Below are 17,053 nucleotides of genomic sequence, written 5' to 3'. Positions count from 1 at the left end.
TGGAAAAGAAAGTGGGTGATGATGAAGATGGTGGTAATGAGGGAAAGGCAGGGCACTTGAAAGAGAGTGCGAAGGGCTTTAGCTTGGTCCCACCTGCAGAGACACACATCCTTTCTGACACAGACAGTGGCAGTTTTTCCAATGCTGGTTCTGCACAACTGACCTCTTTTTGGGACCTCTGCACCTGCTGGTTACCTTAGGCCTTTTAGAGCTCCCCAATAAGGGAAGGCCGACACGGGTAGACCTCCCCCACCACCCCTGAACTTTGGGGAAGGATGAGTCCAGTTACAGGGGCCTCATGACCACCTCCGTGCCCACCCCAAGGCCGGGAAGCCAGTCTACGCTGCTTTGCTCCCCCTGCCTCTTAGGCAAGTCCCTCTCCAGAAGCAGCTCCCATTACCATCTTTTGCAGTCACAACTTAGGAGTCCTATTCCCTGCCTGCCTCACCTGAAAGATGGCTGGGGCCCAAGGGACTAATGAGCCCTCCCAGAGAGAGGTAAGGGCCTTCTCCCTGCGTCACCACCCAGGAAGCATCACCATAGCAACCCCAGCAGCAAACAATGCTGCCTGGAAGATCTCCCCTACAAAGCTGCCCCTCCTGGCAATCAGGCCCAAAAGAAGAATGGCCAGTAACCTGAGATCAGCCAGAGGGTGCAGTAATCCATCCCACGTCCGAGAGCCCTTCCTGCAGGTAGGGGGTGGGGCCCTATAGGCACAACCTACCTTTCTGCACCCTATTGGGCTAGGGGTTGTCCCCCTGTGGTGGTTTATGTTTTCTCCCCAGCAGCAGAGCTGGCCCGTGAGCTTTCCGCGGTCCTCCTCTCTTAGTCCTGTGATACTGTGAACACAGAGGTCAGAACAGAGGGGAGGAGATGCCTGGTTATTACATTGCCCAGACCTACCCTCTGGGGGATCATGTAGAAATAACTTAGGTGAATGGGCCCCAGAAACAGGTGAGGTTTTGGAATCAGAGAAGTCCTAGGGGTGGTTAGGAGGGAGAGGCATTTTGAAGAACATAGTATCATGAGTAGTGCAGACAGATGGCTCATGTCCCAGCTCTGCCACTCATTCACTTGGCACCTTGGGTAGATGACTAACCTTTATTGTGTCTTAGATTTTGTTCCTTTGGGATGGGGACAGTAACACCTGCTCCTAGGGCTGTGAGGGTTAAATGAGATGTGGATAAGGATTTAGCACAGTAACGCATATTTGCTGCTGTTTATTTCATGGGAGATGGGGTGCAGAAATGGGAGGGAACCAACATTCTAGATGCTTCTATATTTGCTTATATTTTAATGAGAAGTGGGGGGAATGCACTGATGATGGAGAAACAAGGAACAGGAGGAGTCTGGGATAGAAAAGCACCCGGCCCCACTCTCTGGAGAACGATTACCCCTCTACCCTTGGTTCAGTAAGGGGCATTCTCCCTCAAAATTCCCTCAGGCCTGCTGTGCCCTCTTGTGCGGGGGCACCAAGATGGAAAGGAGGAGAGAAGAATGGGAAACTCTAAGTTGAGGAAAGAAGGTGGGCGATCAAAACCTGATAGATGGAAAGAGAGCAAAAGAGAAATCCATGAGAATAATACAGAGCAGTCATAACTTCTGATAGGCAGGCAGGAACAGAGAAGTGGTTCCCTGCCTGGCTATCAGTATCCTAATGAGCATCCTGGGTCTGAAGGAGGCTAGCAGCTTGTTTTCCCTGCAACTCCTCCTGGGAAGGGGAGGCAGGGTGCCCCTCAGGCTCCCTTTTGTCTCTCCCTAGATGGTCCATGCCCATGAGTCTCCCTCGACCTACCAAACGTGGGCTCAACGTGAGTTCCTTCTCCCCAGTGAATCCTGGGAATTGCCTGGCTTCACCAGCCAAGCCTACCACCAGCTCGCCCTGAAGCTGCCGCCCTGTACAGAAATGAAGTCCAAGGTGCGTCACCGACTCATCCAGCCTTGGAAGCCTGCTGCCCCACACACCTGGGGCTTCCACACGTGGCTCGATGTGGGGCGTTTGCCGGCCACCTTTCCCACCAGCTCCAACAGGCCATACGATAGCAATGTCTGGCGCTGGCTGACGGACTCCAGGGCCCACTGCCGCCCCCCAGCAGAGCCTCCCGTCCCCCCTCCCTCCTGGATGGGTCAAAAGAGCTTTCTGACCTTCATCTACTCTACTCCTATCTTCTTGGACCCAAATAGGAAGAACCAAGTGATTTTCAGGACGGTGAAGGAACTAAGAGAAGTGGAGAAACTCAAGCTGAGGAGTGAGGCAAGGGCACCTCCACTGGATGCCAATGGCAACATCCTGCCCCCAAAGAACTTCAAGAAGTAAGAGGAGCTCCATCCTCAGTGAGCTCACCCAACCTACCCGCGTTCAGGTGACCCCTCCCGCTCTCTCATGTCTAACTTGGTACTCCAACCTTCACATGTCTGGCCATCTGCAAACCAAACTCTTTTCTGAGTGTAGCTGGAGGGAAAGGATGCAAGCAAAGGAAGGACAGCCAGGGAAAGGGCTTAAAATTTAGGGCGTACAGCTATGTACTTAACACCTGCTAGGCCCTGGGGATACAGAGAAATGTCCTTCAGTCCCTTCCCCCAAGGAGCTTACGACAGGCAGACATGTACATACATGCGTGGAAAGACAGCTACCAACACAAGCGCACATGCACTCAGTGCCCAAAGTGTGAGACAGACGGGGGTGTGTAAGGATGTCAACTGTTAATGGAAAGACCTGAGAGCTGGAGTCAGAGGCTTGGATTAAAGTCCACACTGTGCATTTTGGCAAATTGCTTAGTTTTTTCAGACTCGGTTCCACCATTGATAAAATAGGGATGGTAAATACCATGCCTCCGTCAATGGGTGAAGATAAAATGGGTTAATGAATTATGAAAGTACTATACCAAAAAATAGATGTTATTACAGAAATCCAGGAGAGGGCGGGATTGCCGTGGGCTGGAGCGTCCCCCAGGGGCTTCGTGAGGAAATCAGATGGAGGCTGGAAGGGTAAGAAGCCTTTGGAAAGGCGGAAAGGAGGAGCTGGAGGGTTGACTGGTGGGAACAGAGACAGGAATGTGAACAGAGCTACGTGAGCACCCGCACTTCTCCCCTGCCTGCCCGTGGTGAGAACTCACAGGTCTCTCCATCCTGTGTCGAGTCTAGGCGCTGGGCACGAGTGGCAAGAAAGCGGGAGAGGAATCAGGAGAGAATGTCTCAAATTCCAGTCCCAAGGGCGTTGAGGGGCTGGAGACGGGGGCTGTGGAGATTTTTAAGCTTTAAAAAGAAATGCCAACAGTCAGTGCTTTTGAGGGGAGATTACTCAGGACCTTGGCTTCTCTCTGCTGTCCTTGCAATGAGGATTATTGATTGCTAACATGTGCAAACACTAGGCATCCAAAGGTGAGTGAGACTTAGATCTCTCCTCAGAAGAACTCACAAATGGCAGTGCCAGATGTTGTTGTAGTCACTTCAGCTATATTACTGAATCCTCCCACTACCCTCTGAATAGAAATTGTTATTATCACCCCATTTTACAGATGGGGCATCTGAAACACAGAGAGGCCAAGTCTCTTGCCCAAGTTCACAGAGCCAGCAAGTAAGGCAGAGGTAGGATTGAACCCCAGGGAGGTCAGCTCCACAGCTGCGTTCTTTTTTTTTTTTTGATGAGGAAGATTAGCCTTGAGCTAACATCTGTGCCAATCTTCCTTTATTTTGTATGTGGGATGCCGCCACAGCATGGCTTAATGAGCAGTGTGTAGGTCTGCACCTGGGATCCGGACCCACAGACCCTGAGCCGCTGAAGCAGAGTGTATGAACCTAACCACCAATCCACCAGACCACCCTGGTGCTGCTCCACCGGAGCTGCATTCTTTTTTGTTTTTTTAAAGATTTCATTTTTTTCCTTTTTCTCCCCAAAGCCCCCTGGTACATAGTTGTATATTCTTCCTTGTGGGTCCTTCTAGTTGTGGCATGTGGGACGCTGCCTCAGCGTGGTTTGATGAGCAGTGCCATGTCTGCGCCCAGGATTCAAACCAACGAAACACTGGGCCGCTTGCAGTGGAGCGGTTGAACTTAACCACCCGGCCACGGGGCCAGCCCCCCGGAGCTGCATTCTTAACCACTATATGCCACTTCCCTTCTTGTCTGACCAGGGAATCAGACAAGTTCACAGCTATTTCTAATATAATATAATGTTCTATAAAGGCAGTACAAGAAAAATACACTTATTCATATAAAGAGCTGAGCACAGTGCTTGGCGTACAGTAAGTGTGTGTGTGCAGAAGCAGCGTGGCCTCCGGAGGCAAACAGATCTAGGCTGGGATCTACCTGAGTCCGTCACAAGCTTGCCGCACCGCCGTAACCACCTCAGATTCTCTGAGCCTCACTTTCCTCAAGAGCGTATTGGAGATGTGCTTGGTGCCTTGCGGGGTGGTTAGAGATTGAAGGCACAATGCTCGGCACATAGACAGGCTCCAGGCTCTGTAAACCGGGTCACTATTCCTGCAGTGTCTCCACGAGAGAAGCATCCTTGTTGCGCGTGTTGCTGCTGTCGGCCCAGCCCCTGGAGCCAGGAGACAGGAGTGAGTCTCAGGCAAGGTTTTGCTGTTCACAGAGAAGGGAGTATTTGAGCTGGACCTTGAAGGATGTGTCCAAGTTCACCAGGTGGGAACAAGGAACAGTGGTGGGAGGAAAGGCTCCTCCAATCCTGCTGTTCCTTTTGAGCAGCTCCATCAGGGGTGAAAATAAATTGTTAAAAATTACTCAAGATCAGTGAGAGAGCACATTCTGAGCATGAGAGACCCAGAGGACTTCAGACAAGGTCTAAGCTTCAAGATGCTCACCATCATGTTGGGAAACAGAACATTTATCTGCAAACCCAGCTGTTCTCAACTCTGGTAGCACGTTAGAATCACCTGGGCTTCTTTACAAAATGCTGAGGTTTGAGCCCCACCCAGAAGATTCTAACTTACGTGGCCCAGGGGCAGCCTGGGCCCTGGTTGTTTTATTTTCTGAGGAAGATTCGCCCTGAGCTAACATCCGCGCCAATCTTATTCTACTTTGTATGTGGGTTGCCGTCACAGCATGGCCACCGATGGGTGGTATAGGTCCATGCCCAGGAACCAAACCTGGGCCACTGAAGCAGAGTGTGCTGATCTTAACCACTAGGCCACAGGGCCGGCCCCCCTGGTATTTTTTAAAAGCTCCCCAGGGTGATTCTAATGTACATCCAAGCCTGAGAACCTCTGATGTAAACCAAAGACAGCAAATAGGGGGAATCTGCTGAACCAGGTGCAAAGCATGTTGAACCATAGGAAATTTGCCACTATCCAACTATGTTTTTAAAAAGCCAACTTCCCACTGTTGAACCTCATGCTACAGGCCTGTAGAAGAGGGATCCATCAGACCAGGTGTGGGCTGGCAGCAGGTCAGAGCAGGAAGGGCTTGTGGATATCATCGCATGCACCAGTGACAAGAAGGGGCCCTTGCGCTGAGCTCGCCCTTCCCGCTGGCACTGCGTCAGTGGAGGAGGTAGAACTTGAAGGATTGTTAGAATCTGGTTGTTACACACTGTGTGTCCAAAGGATGGAGGCTTGACCATCTATACAACATTATTTCACCAGCCTAATGCCAACACACACACACGCATGCACGCACATGCACACATGTACACACACACAGGGCAGGCCATCGGTACAGACAGATATGCAGTTAGGAAGAGAGATGGTGGGCGTTCCCTCTGGTCTGATGGCTCACTAGCTGGTGGAGGGCAGCACCACACTTCCCCTTCTCAGTCCTTCCACCGTGCCTGGATCTCTCCTTTGACCTCTCTGTTCTCTCCACACCCCTCCCCACAACAGGTACCGGCACATCTCAGCTGGTGGAAGGTTTGAACCCCGCGGCCTCCAGCTCATGCCCAATCCACTTCCAAATGACTTAGCCAGGAGCTGGCCCTGCCCAAACCCTCAGCCTCATTACCAGGAGAAGGCACTGAAGCTGGCCTTGCTGCCCAGTGCGCCCCTGAGCCAGGACCTTGTGAAGAAGTACCAAACCCTGATAGAGGACCGGGTTGCCTTGCCCCTCCACCATCTCTCCAAGGCACAACCTGGCAAAGCCTCAGTGAGAAAGAGAACGAGAAGACCTGGATACATCTAGAGGAGCCTCCAGATGGGTGGGGATCACGGTGAGCACACAGACTTCCAGGCTCCAGTGTTCTCAGCCAATGCACCTTCAGCAAGGGGCCTTTGGGGTGGCTGAAGGACTCTGCTGCAGAACAGAGCCTCTCCACCATCCCCCCAACTTCAAGCCACCTCTGTACCCCAGGCTCCTAGACACTCTACTGAAACTCTCAATTGTTATCTGTCTTCCTTGGAGGACTCTCTCATAGCAGGTGCGAGGACTGGTGGGGGAATAGAGCAGAGAGGGATCCAGTTCCTAGGGACAGACAAGGAGTGGGGAGGAACAAGGCTGTGTGTGTGTGTGTGTGTGTTGGGGCAGGGGAAGAGGTGCTGTAAGAAATATGGGTAATAAGAAGTTACCTCCATTCCCATAACCCATTTGGAACAAGACTGGGATTGGTCAGGGTATGGGAAGCTTCTCAGGCAAAAATAACCTCAATTCCACCTCTCCCTGGACCATCTGATGTCTGGACAAAGAACAGAAGAAACTCTGCTGGGCTGCAGTTCCCCCGCCGGGATTGGGGGAGAGGAGGTCAGGCCAAGGCTGGTGCTAGAGAATGGAAGAGTCAGGTCTGGGGAAGGCTGACCAGGCCTCCATGGAGGGACAGTAGAACAAAGTAGACAGTCAAGCTGAAAGTCAGAGCGGTCACCCCAGAGCATTACTTTAGGGCCTTGGCCTGTGTTGCAGTTGACCCCAGACGCTTTTACGATGGAGGGGCCAGAGACAAGTGACCTAAAGTGGAGGCAGGCAAAGTGCATTGGTCAGAAAGGTGCTGACCCTGGCAGGGTGGAGACCCGGTGGGAGAGGGCCTGCGGGAGGTCTGGTGGAGAAGGCAGCTGGGAGGTGGCTGGAGAGGGAGCCACCTGCCTCCTCTTGCCCCATCACACCCCAAGTTGGTGATCTTCCCTAGCTGGGCTTCTCTTGGCTTTCTGCCCACTGCCGTCTTACCCTCCTTTTTGCAAGCCCTGTGGGCACCTGGGAATCAAAACACCAGCAGAAGGGGCAGCCCCGTGGTTGAGTGGTTAAATTCGCGCGCTCCACTGCAGCATCCCAGGGTTTCACAGGTTCGGATCCTGGTCGCGGACATGGCACTGCTCATCATGCCACGCTGAGGCGACGTCCCACATGCCACGACTAGAAGGACTCACAACTGAAAATATACAACTACGTACTGGGGGGCTTTGGGGAGAAAAAGGAAAACAAACTAAAACAAAACAAAACGCCAGCAGGGTTCCAGCCCTGGTTTAACCACTAACTGGCCATGTGACCTTCGGAAGGTCATTATTCCCCTCAGGCTTTCAGTTTCCTCATCCGCACAATGGGAGCCCCTAGGGGATAAATAAGTGAAATAAATAAAATAACGTAAGTAAAGAATGTGCAAAGTGTCTGACACATTGTAGGCCCTCCAGAAATGAAGCTATCAACTATTATTCACAGAATAACAGTAATAAATGGGTAGAAAACGATTCAGCCATAAAGAGGAGCGAAGGACTGATACATGCTACAATGTGGATGAACCTTGAAAACGTCATGCTGAGCAGAAGCAGCCAGACACATAAGGCCACCTATTGTGTGATTCCATTTATATGAAATATCCAGCATAGGCAAATCCATAGAGACAGAAGGTAAATTGGTGGTTACCAGGTGCTGGGGGAGGGGGGAACGGGACTGATTACTTAATGGATACAGGCTTTTCTTTTGGGGTGATGAAAATATTTTGGAACTAGATAGAAGTGGTGGTTGCAGAACATTGAGAGTGAAAGAAATGCCACTGAGCTGTACACTTTATTTATTTATTATTATTTTTTTTTGGAGGAAGGTTAGCCCTGAGCTAACATCTGCCACCAATCCTCCTCTTTTTGCTGAGGAAGACTGGCCCTGAGCTAACATCCATGCCCATCTTCCTCCACTTTATATGTGGGACGCCTACCACAGCATGGCTTGCCAAGCGGTGCCATGTCCGCACCCAGGATCCAAACCAGCGAATCCCGGGCCTCCAAAGTGGAACATGTGCACTTAACCGCTGTGCCACCAGGCGGCCCCGAACTGTACACGTTAAAATGACAAATTTTATGTTATGTGAATTTCACCTCAATTAAAAATAGTTATAATAAATAGGGTGTATATGGAGAGTTTCCAAATTTCCCTCCAGTTCCAAATCTGTAATTTTATTCCACATTCCTTCTCCATGCTACCTCTCCCCATGGAATGTTCCCGTGGATGGGGAGGACCAGAGTTGAAGGGTCAAGGAGCATTTCCAGAGTTCTCCAGTGGATTGCTGGGGCTCTGGGAACGTACCCATTCTCCCCACTCTGGATCAGGAATGATGGTGGAAAGGCAGAAGTCCCTTTACTTAGGCCCCTAACACATCAGAGCTGGGCAGGCCCTTAGGAAACAAGTCGAACCCTCTCAGTGTTCAGATGGTAAACAAAGGCCCTTCGGAGTGGCTTGCTCCAGGCCACAAAGTCTGGCAGTCCCTGCCCTCCTGCTGGTAGAACAGGAGGCACCGGGCTGGGAGCTAGGACTCCAGGGCCTGTGTTGTCATCCTGCTTCTCAGGCTACTTGCCCATGATGTCACACCTCCACAAGGAGAGCCCTGGGGGTACTTAGAGGGTTAATATGAAGATCTGGGGGGTAGAAGGATGAAGGCCATTTCTTCAGAGGAAGCTGCTTACTCTTTGGCACGGAGCTAGGGCAGAGCAGGAAGGTAACCTGCCCTCACCCAGACTCCTGCCTTAGCAGACCCAGACCACCTGAGGCTGCTGGCCTCACGTCAAAAAGACTTCCACCTCACCCACCACCTTCCTGCTCTGCCCTCTGGACAGCAGCCTCCTTCCTGCTGGGGCGGGGGGGGATTATAACATTATCAGGGGCTCCGTGTCCATGGGCCAGCCAGAGATACAGAAACCAGACTGAACTCCAGGAAGCCATGGAGATCTGAGGGACAAAAATAGCATCCATACGTCCTCCTGGGCCTGGGGCTTTTCTAAGGCAATCCCCAGCTCAGCCTGCCAGCAACCATGAACACCACCCCCTCCCCGCTCCCTCTCACATACACTGATGAATATGGAGTTCTTGAAAACCTTTGGTGGGGTAGAGTGGGGGTGGTCCCTGTAACCTGGGCCTGCCTTAAAGACCTACTCTTTCACCACTACTTTTGAGAGTTGATCTGAGAGGGAAGCAGGGATGGACGCCCCTCCCCCGACATACCCAGCACCACACCCCCCAGAACACCCTGTGCTCTGCTGAATGCCACTATCTTCATGGACACTAATTAATCCCAGCACAGAGGCCTTCAAAGCCACTTCTGGGTCAACACCTCCCCTCCCGCAACCTCCCTCTCCCTAAGCCTGGTATTGGTGTCAGGAGCTGGGTTGCCGAGGCCAGTTCAGGTTCCTGAGTTGCTCGGGGCCTGAGGAATGGTGGCGGGGGGTCAGCGAGCACTGGAAGCTGTGGGAGCTGGGAAGTCCTAGGGGAGACGCAGGCCCGGCCACATGCCAATCATGATCTTCAGTCTTCATTCTTCAGCTGGCTGTCTGCCAGGGTTGTTGTCCTAATTGCCATGCCACATTGCTGCTCCCTGAGATGACAAAGCAGAGCCGAGATCCTCTCTCCCTGCTCTAGACTCGCTCCCCACCTTCGCTGGGACTCTGCCTCTCGTTTCTACTCAGCGCTGACTCACTTGCGCCAAGCCCTTTGTCTTCTTGCTGCTCTTCCACCTCTGAGCCCTGTTGTAGTCGTACTGTCCCCTGAGCCACATACATTTACCCCTCTTCTGACACAACGTAAATAATTACTTCTGCCTATTTATCATTATATTTGGTGGTTTCTGTGGCTGTTCACATAGCTGTCCATCTCATGTTAGTCTCAAGCCAACACACTCTCTGCAGGTCCCAGGCCAGAACCTCAGAAACGCCTGCATGCTTTGAAGATAATGCTGCTGCATCTTGCCATCATTCAAACTCCAAAGTAGCAGTTTTGACATGTGGCTTCCCACCATCGTTTTCACTGGATGTTTGCTGAACACTGACACTAGGTGTCATGACCTGGTTACTAGGTAATGGTCAGTGACTCCTTTAGCACCTCTTTAGGTCATGTCCAGGGGTGCAAGCACAGGCCCAAAGCTTAGGCAAAGAGGAAGGAAAAAATGAAGGGAAATGGAAGCAGGAAAGAAAGTAGATAAACACAAAAGGGAGGAAGAGAAATGCCGAAGCCAGAGGAAAGCCAGGAGTCTCTGTTGGAGCTCAGAGGTTCAGAATGTTTGGAAGGAGCTGGACAACTTTGCCAGATTCTCTGAGGGCACTTGCAGGATCAAGACTGGGGCACAGAGCCCAGGGGACGAGAAGAGCCGGCAAATGAGTCCCAGGGTGCAAGAGAAAGGGAGTGACAGAAAGGGGTCTTGTGTGATTGCCTGTGGCATCAGTCGGATGCTGTGACTGAAAAGACCAGCTGGGGAGCTCAGTCGGCTGTCCTAGTGTCTCGTCACCTGAGTAGTTGGGGTAATAACAGCATGTTTCCTCCTGGTCCTCTGGAGTCCTGCTCAACAATTCATTCCACAAATTTTGTGTAAGAAGAAGGAGAGGGGACAAAAAAAAAAGACCCTGTCCTTCTAAAGCCCAGGATCTAGCGGGAAGATGGCTAAGTAAACAATTAAAAATAGTGTGATAAATAATGTGATAGGTACCTGGTCCAGTTGTACCATGAGAACAAAGGGGAGAGGCATTGAAGTCAGAGTGCGCACGTGTGTGCGAGCACAGGCAGACGTGTGTGCATGCACAGCCCCAAACGACAGCAAACATCTACTCAGCACTTACTTGTGTTAGGCAATGCTTCGAGAGCTTTGCTTGAATCAGCCCATTTAATCCTCACAACACTCTGAGGTGGGTCCCATTATGATCTCCATTTTAGAGATGAGTAAACTGAGGCACAGAGAGCTCTTAACCATTTTTGCTATTCTGCCTCTCATTTAAACTTCATGGTAATTCTGCAGATGACATCTTATTTCAATTTCACAGATGGGGAAATAGGTTCCAAAAGATTAAGCACTTCACCCAAAGCCACCCAGTTAGTAAGTGACTGAGTTGGAATACTTGACCAAGCTTGTCTGAGTTCAGCATCCCAAGTTCAGTCTGCTTTCATCAATAGAGACAAACGCTTGACCTTTCTGCGCCTTGGTGTTGCCATCCATAAAACAGGAGGAAATCATCCTAGTGTCAAATATTAAAAGTCCTAGCCTGGTAGTCTTCGGAAGATCTACCTTTTTGGGGTGGAGGTAGGGAGATAAATTCCAACACTGGCCAGCCCTCCTGGGACCCTTGCTGGACAGAATTCTGGAAAACAGCTTCATTCCTGTCTTCAGCAAGTCTGACCGGGCCAGAGGAGAAAGCCTGAAATAGAACTGGCTGCCCCTAACCCTCCACGGGCTCAAGGAAACTGTTCATCTAGCTCTGAACAACCCATTCTACGAAGACTATTCTGGGAACTTCCTTATGTGGCAGGGCATTGGCCTGCTTGACTTTGCTGCACCACATGAGCTCTCCTCCTCCTCCCCACCGTGAGAGACAAGAACTGACACTATTCAGCCTTGAGGAATGAAGTTAAAAAGAAAAAGTGTCAAGATACTTAAAAGCATGAAAGGCTATCACAAGGAAAGTAGGAACCGGTTCATCGTCATCTCTCCTGAGGCCTGGACAAGAGGGCAGGGATTTAGAATAGCTGCAAAGAAGAACTTTCTGATGCTGGAGTAGATTATGTCAGGTTCAAGAAAATGAGCTGGGAATCGATTTAGACCAGTGCAGTCCAACAGAACTGTGATGGAGCCATATACATAACTAAACTTTTTAGTTGCCCTATTAAAAAAATAAAAAAACAGGTGAAGTTAATTTTTATAATGTATTTTATTTAGCCCAATAGATCTAAAATATTATCAATATAAAATAATGTAATCAATGTAAAAATAATCAATGGGATATTTCACATTGTTTTCAAAACCAGTATGCATTTTACACTTAAAGCACACCTCAATTCAGGCTAGCCACATCTCAAATGCTCAATAACCATATCAGCTAGTGGCTACTGTATTGGTCAGCACAAGGCTAGAATTGCTAATGACTGTCTGACTCTCCGTGGCAAATACAAAGGGTAGTCTGGTTTTATCCAAAGGCAGAAAGTTCTCCAGAAGACCTGAGGGCCCATGAGGGTGAAGGCCAAGAAAACCTTACTTTCTGGAGCCCTTCTCAGCCTTCTTCCTTGCTAGAAATACGAAGACCCATTGCCCTCCAGCAATTCTTAGAACCTACTCGGCAGTGTTCTGTGTTGTCTCTCAGTAGAGGGAACCCTGACTCCCTTAGGTCGGTCAGATTCAGGGTTTGGTGGCTTGTTAACCCAGGTGGGAAGGGCACTGCCCAGGAGAGCAAGGAAAAGGCTTCCAGCCTCGGGTGGGCGAGGTAGTTCTATTCTCTCCCTAGCAGGAGAGGATGCTCTTCACCCCGGCCAGTCGGCCAGTCCATCATCTTGCTGGCATGACCTGCTGGTCACAGGAGGAGCCAGGCCAGACAGAGGGGACGGAGAGGCACAAACCTACCCCTTGTCTGAGGTGCGGGGTGGTGACGGAAGCACTGCCCCAGCCCAGTCCCTCTTACCTGCACTACTCCTCGCTCTCTGTTCGGGCACCCCTCCTCCAGGTCATCTGCACCGCCTCTCCCTCCTCTGTCCTCGGCTCTGAGAGAGCCACCCCACCCCACCCCTGTCACTCTCTCTCCTCTCACTCTGTTTTATTTTTCTTCAGCACTTACCATTACCTGAAATTATAAATGTAGTTGTTTAGTGTCTGCCTTCCTCATGAGAATGTGAACTCCACGAGGGCAGGGACCTCATCTGCTTCACCACTGTACGCCCAGGGCCTAGCTCAGTGTCTGACACAGAGTAGGTGCTCAATTAATATTGATTGACTGAAGAGAGGAAATTTGTTACAATTCGGAGAACGAATGCAGTCAGCCACATCTCACACTTCCATTTTTTTCTCCAAAACTTCTGGATTTGGATCCATTTACTTCGACATCTATGTGAACCACAAGATGAAATAAATGAGAGAAATTCCAGATATTTTTCAAGTGTCTTGGGAAGGAAAACCTCCACTCTTTCTATTCCTAACAATCCAAAATGGTTTAACCCTTCTGAGCAGTGCACCTGAAACTTATCTCCTGCTATGCCTCACCATTAGAGCGCAACGTAGTTATTCCTTGTGAATGAACTGGTTTGTTGAATTCTACAACTGTTAGGTTAAAAAATGATAGGCGCAGGGAAGCGAGGTGAGTTATTGGCAAAGACAGAGTCAACCCAACTGAGGGTACAAACTGGCTTCAGCACATTCTCTGGCACTCTCCTCCATCACATGAAAGGGATTTCTTTAGCCCCTGAGAAAGAAGAGCTTAGAGCCTTGTTATTGGCAGAACATTCTCATTCTCCCTGTAATGTGGGGAAAGAACAAATTTACAAACGAAGAAACCAAGGAACAGAAAAAGGCAAAAGAGAGTCTCCCTACCCAAGATCACCCAACGCGGTGAGACAGATAGCAAAGGAGACAGTGTAAGTTTGGGTCACAGAACACAGGGATCAACTCGACTCCTTTCGAGCAGCTACATCCCAGAGAATGGCATTTCCTGAGCACAGTGGTTCTCAGGGCCAGGCAACAAAGGTCTCATCACACTGTCTGGAAAAGAGGAGCTGCTGTCCCCAACCTCGCCCCATCCAAATTGTAAACTCCAAAGTCTCCATTCTATGCCACAGGTACGTTTACTCTTTCCTGGGTGCAGCCTACAAACCTAAGTGCACCCGAGAGTCCTGAGACATCCCATCCACGTTGTCAGCCTGGCCCAAGACAACTTTACCGAGTGCCCTAGAGTCATCTCATTCTTGTTCACTGATAGCATTACTGCTTCAAAGAATGAATTAATAGAGGACTCTTGAAGACGTTGAAGAATTTTCAAACCTAACAAATGAATTGCTAAGAATAAAGTTGAAGGAGATACCTTTCAGCGTTGGGGCCCGCCCAGCATCACAGTATGTTGGTTCACTCACGGATCTGTCGATGTATACGATTAATGCTCTTGAAACCACCACAGGAACCCAGCACATGTCAGTGGATCCTCTTCAACCTCTATCCCAGACAAAAGTATGATGGTAATGGATGTCAAGGCATGGGAGGGAGCTGAAATATTCCAACACCAATATATGAAGCCAGGATCTGGGTGGGCCAGAGCTTGGTAAATGAATCATACTGTAGTCTGGTTTTCATTCCACATTTATCATCTCCATCAGTATTCTCCTTCTGGCATAGTGGAAATTGAGCAGGACTTGGGACACAGAACACAAGGGTTTGATTCTTTTTTTTTTTTTTTTTAAAGATTGGCACCTGAGCTAACAACTGTGGCCAATCTTTTTTTTTTTTTCCTTAAAGATTGGTACCTGAGCTAACAATTGTGGCCAATCTTTTTTTTTTTTCCCTGCTGTATCTCCCCAAATCCCCCCGGTACATAGTTGTATATCTTAGTTGCAGGTCCTTCTAGTTGTGGCATATGGGACACCGCCTCAACGTGGCCTGACGAGCGGTGCCATGTCCGCGCCCAGGATCCGAACCCTGGGCCACTGCAGCGGAGCGCACGAACATAACCACTAGGCCACGGGGCCGGGCCAGGGTTTGATTCTTGACTCTGCCATACATTAACTGAATCTTGGGGAAGGTTTCTAAGTCTTAGGGTATTAGTTTTGTGGGGCTGCCATAACAAAGTACCACAAACTGGGGGACTTAAACAATAGAAATGTATTGTCTCACAGTTCTAGAGGCTGGAAGTCCAAGATCAAGAGGTGAGCAGGGATGGTTGCTCCTAAGGGCTGTGAGGAACGATCTGTTCCATGCCTCTCTCCTACCTTCTGGTAGTTTTCTAGTTATCTTTGACATTCCTCGGCTTGTGGACACGTCACTCCATTCACTCAGGTTCACGTGGTGTTCTTCCTGTTTGCATCTCTGTGTCTAAATTTCCCCTTTAATAAGGACACAGGCATATCGGATTAGGGCCCACTCTAATGACCTCATCTTAACTTGATTATCTCTGTAAAGACCCTATTTCCAGATAAGGTCACATTCTGAGGTGCTGGGGGTTGGGACTCACATACATAATGCTTAGCTAGTTTCCTCATCTGTAAATGGGGATCATAACACAATTCTTCCTCATATAATTGTAGTGGTTGTGAAAGTGCCTCCAAGAGGCTTGGGCCACAGAAGGCCAGTGGATACCTGGTTTCTCTGAATGTGCATGAGCCTTGGTGCTGTCTGGATCAGACTGCGCCGCCCTGGAGCAGGGCTCAGGGGGGGCTCTCATCCTGTGAGTGTCCAACACTTGAAAGCAAGTGCTTGGCCAATGCATTTTGATGACAGTGAAGATGAAAGGCTGGAGAGAAAAATCTGATGACAGATGAGCCAGGGCTATAAAAAGTCTGATACCAACTGTTGGCAAGGAAGTGGGGCCCGAGGACCCCCACACACTGCTGACTGGAGTGCACGTGGTACAAATACTTAGGACTGCAATTTGGCATTATGCCAAAATAACAAAGATTTATATCTGACATCCCAGCAATTCCACTCCTAGGTATATACTCTAGAAAAATGCTTATACATGTACCCCAGGGGATACATGCAAAAATGTTCATAGCAGCACTGTTTGTAAGAACAAAAAAGGAAAACCTAAATTTCCTAAATGTGATGTATTCATATAGTGGAATACTATACAACTATTAAAGTGAATTAACTACATCTAAGCCTATCTCATGGATGAATCTCATTAATAAAATATTGAACAAAAAATAGAAAGTTGCAGAAGAATATACAGTGTCCAACTTACAATGGTTTGACCCACGATTTTTCAACTTTACACTGATGCGATAGCAATATGCATTCAGTAGAAACCATACTTTGAATTTTGAATTTTGATCTTTTCCTGGGCTAGCGATCTGCAGTACATACTTTCTTGGGATGCCGGGCAGCAGCAGCAGCCACAGCTCCCAGTCAGCCACGCGATCATGAGGATAAACAACCGATGCAATTACAACCATTCTGTACCCGGACAGCCATTCTGTTTGTCACTTTCAATACAGTAGACAATCAATTGCATGAGGTATTCAACAGTTTATTATAAAATGAGCTTTGTGATAGAGGACTTTGCCCAACTGTAGGCTAATTTAAGTGTTCCGAGCATGTTTAAGGTAGGCTAGGCTAAGCTATGACGTTCAGTAGGTTAGGTGTATTAAACGCATTTTGGACTTGCGATATTTTCAACTCACAATGGTTTTATTGGGACGTAACCCCCTCGTAGAGATCAATCTGTATACAATGGGTAGGGCAAAACTAAATGATATATTGCTTAGGATACATACACACATATATGCATAAAGAGTGTAAAGAGAAAGGAGAAGGATGGGAATGACAGACACCAAATTCAGGAGGGCATGTCAACCAGGAAGACGGAGAGGTGCCCAGGGAAGTTCAGCTATATCTCTAACAGTTTATTTTTTAGACGAGGTGGCGAGTAAAGGGTACTGGTTATTCTTCATACCTTTCTGCATGTTTGAATTATAACTTTTATTAAAAGAGCAAGGACCCAAGGAGTCTTACATAAAGGAGAGGGAAAAGCTGGGGCCCTACTTGTGAGAGGATTCAGAGCTGTTCTTGCCACTGCCTGCAACCCAGAACCCAGAGTAAAGTAGCTAAAGACTGACATCTGCCACGCTGAAAGGTGGAGCCCTGAGAGGCGAAGCCTCCTGCCAAGGGGAGGAGAGGAGGGCAGCACATTTTGAAGCTGCCCCTCTCTGCTGTGAACCTAGGTGTTGGCACGAACCC

The 17,053-nt window shown here is 49.3% G+C and overlaps 1 protein-coding gene across 1 annotated transcript; it reads left to right on the top strand.

The window, feature by feature from the left end:
• The first annotated feature begins 583 nt into the window (after window positions 1-583).
• Window positions 584-8,443, top strand: TEX52 (testis expressed 52). The gene is made up of 3 exons (XM_014841782.3): window positions 584-692; window positions 1,763-2,313; window positions 5,841-8,443. The coding sequence occupies exons 1-3, from the start codon at window positions 624-626 to the stop codon at window positions 6,133-6,135; spliced, it is 915 nt and encodes a 304-aa protein (XP_014697268.1). The 5' UTR covers window positions 584-623; the 3' UTR covers window positions 6,136-8,443.
• Window positions 8,444-17,053: the final 8,610 nt, after the last annotated feature.

Source organism: Equus asinus, chromosome 22 (genome assembly GCF_041296235.1).
Source record: "Equus asinus isolate D_3611 breed Donkey chromosome 22, EquAss-T2T_v2, whole genome shotgun sequence".
NCBI classification, from domain to species: Eukaryota; Metazoa; Chordata; class Mammalia; order Perissodactyla; family Equidae; genus Equus; species Equus asinus.
This window is presented reverse-complemented; position numbering and strand designations above follow the sequence as displayed.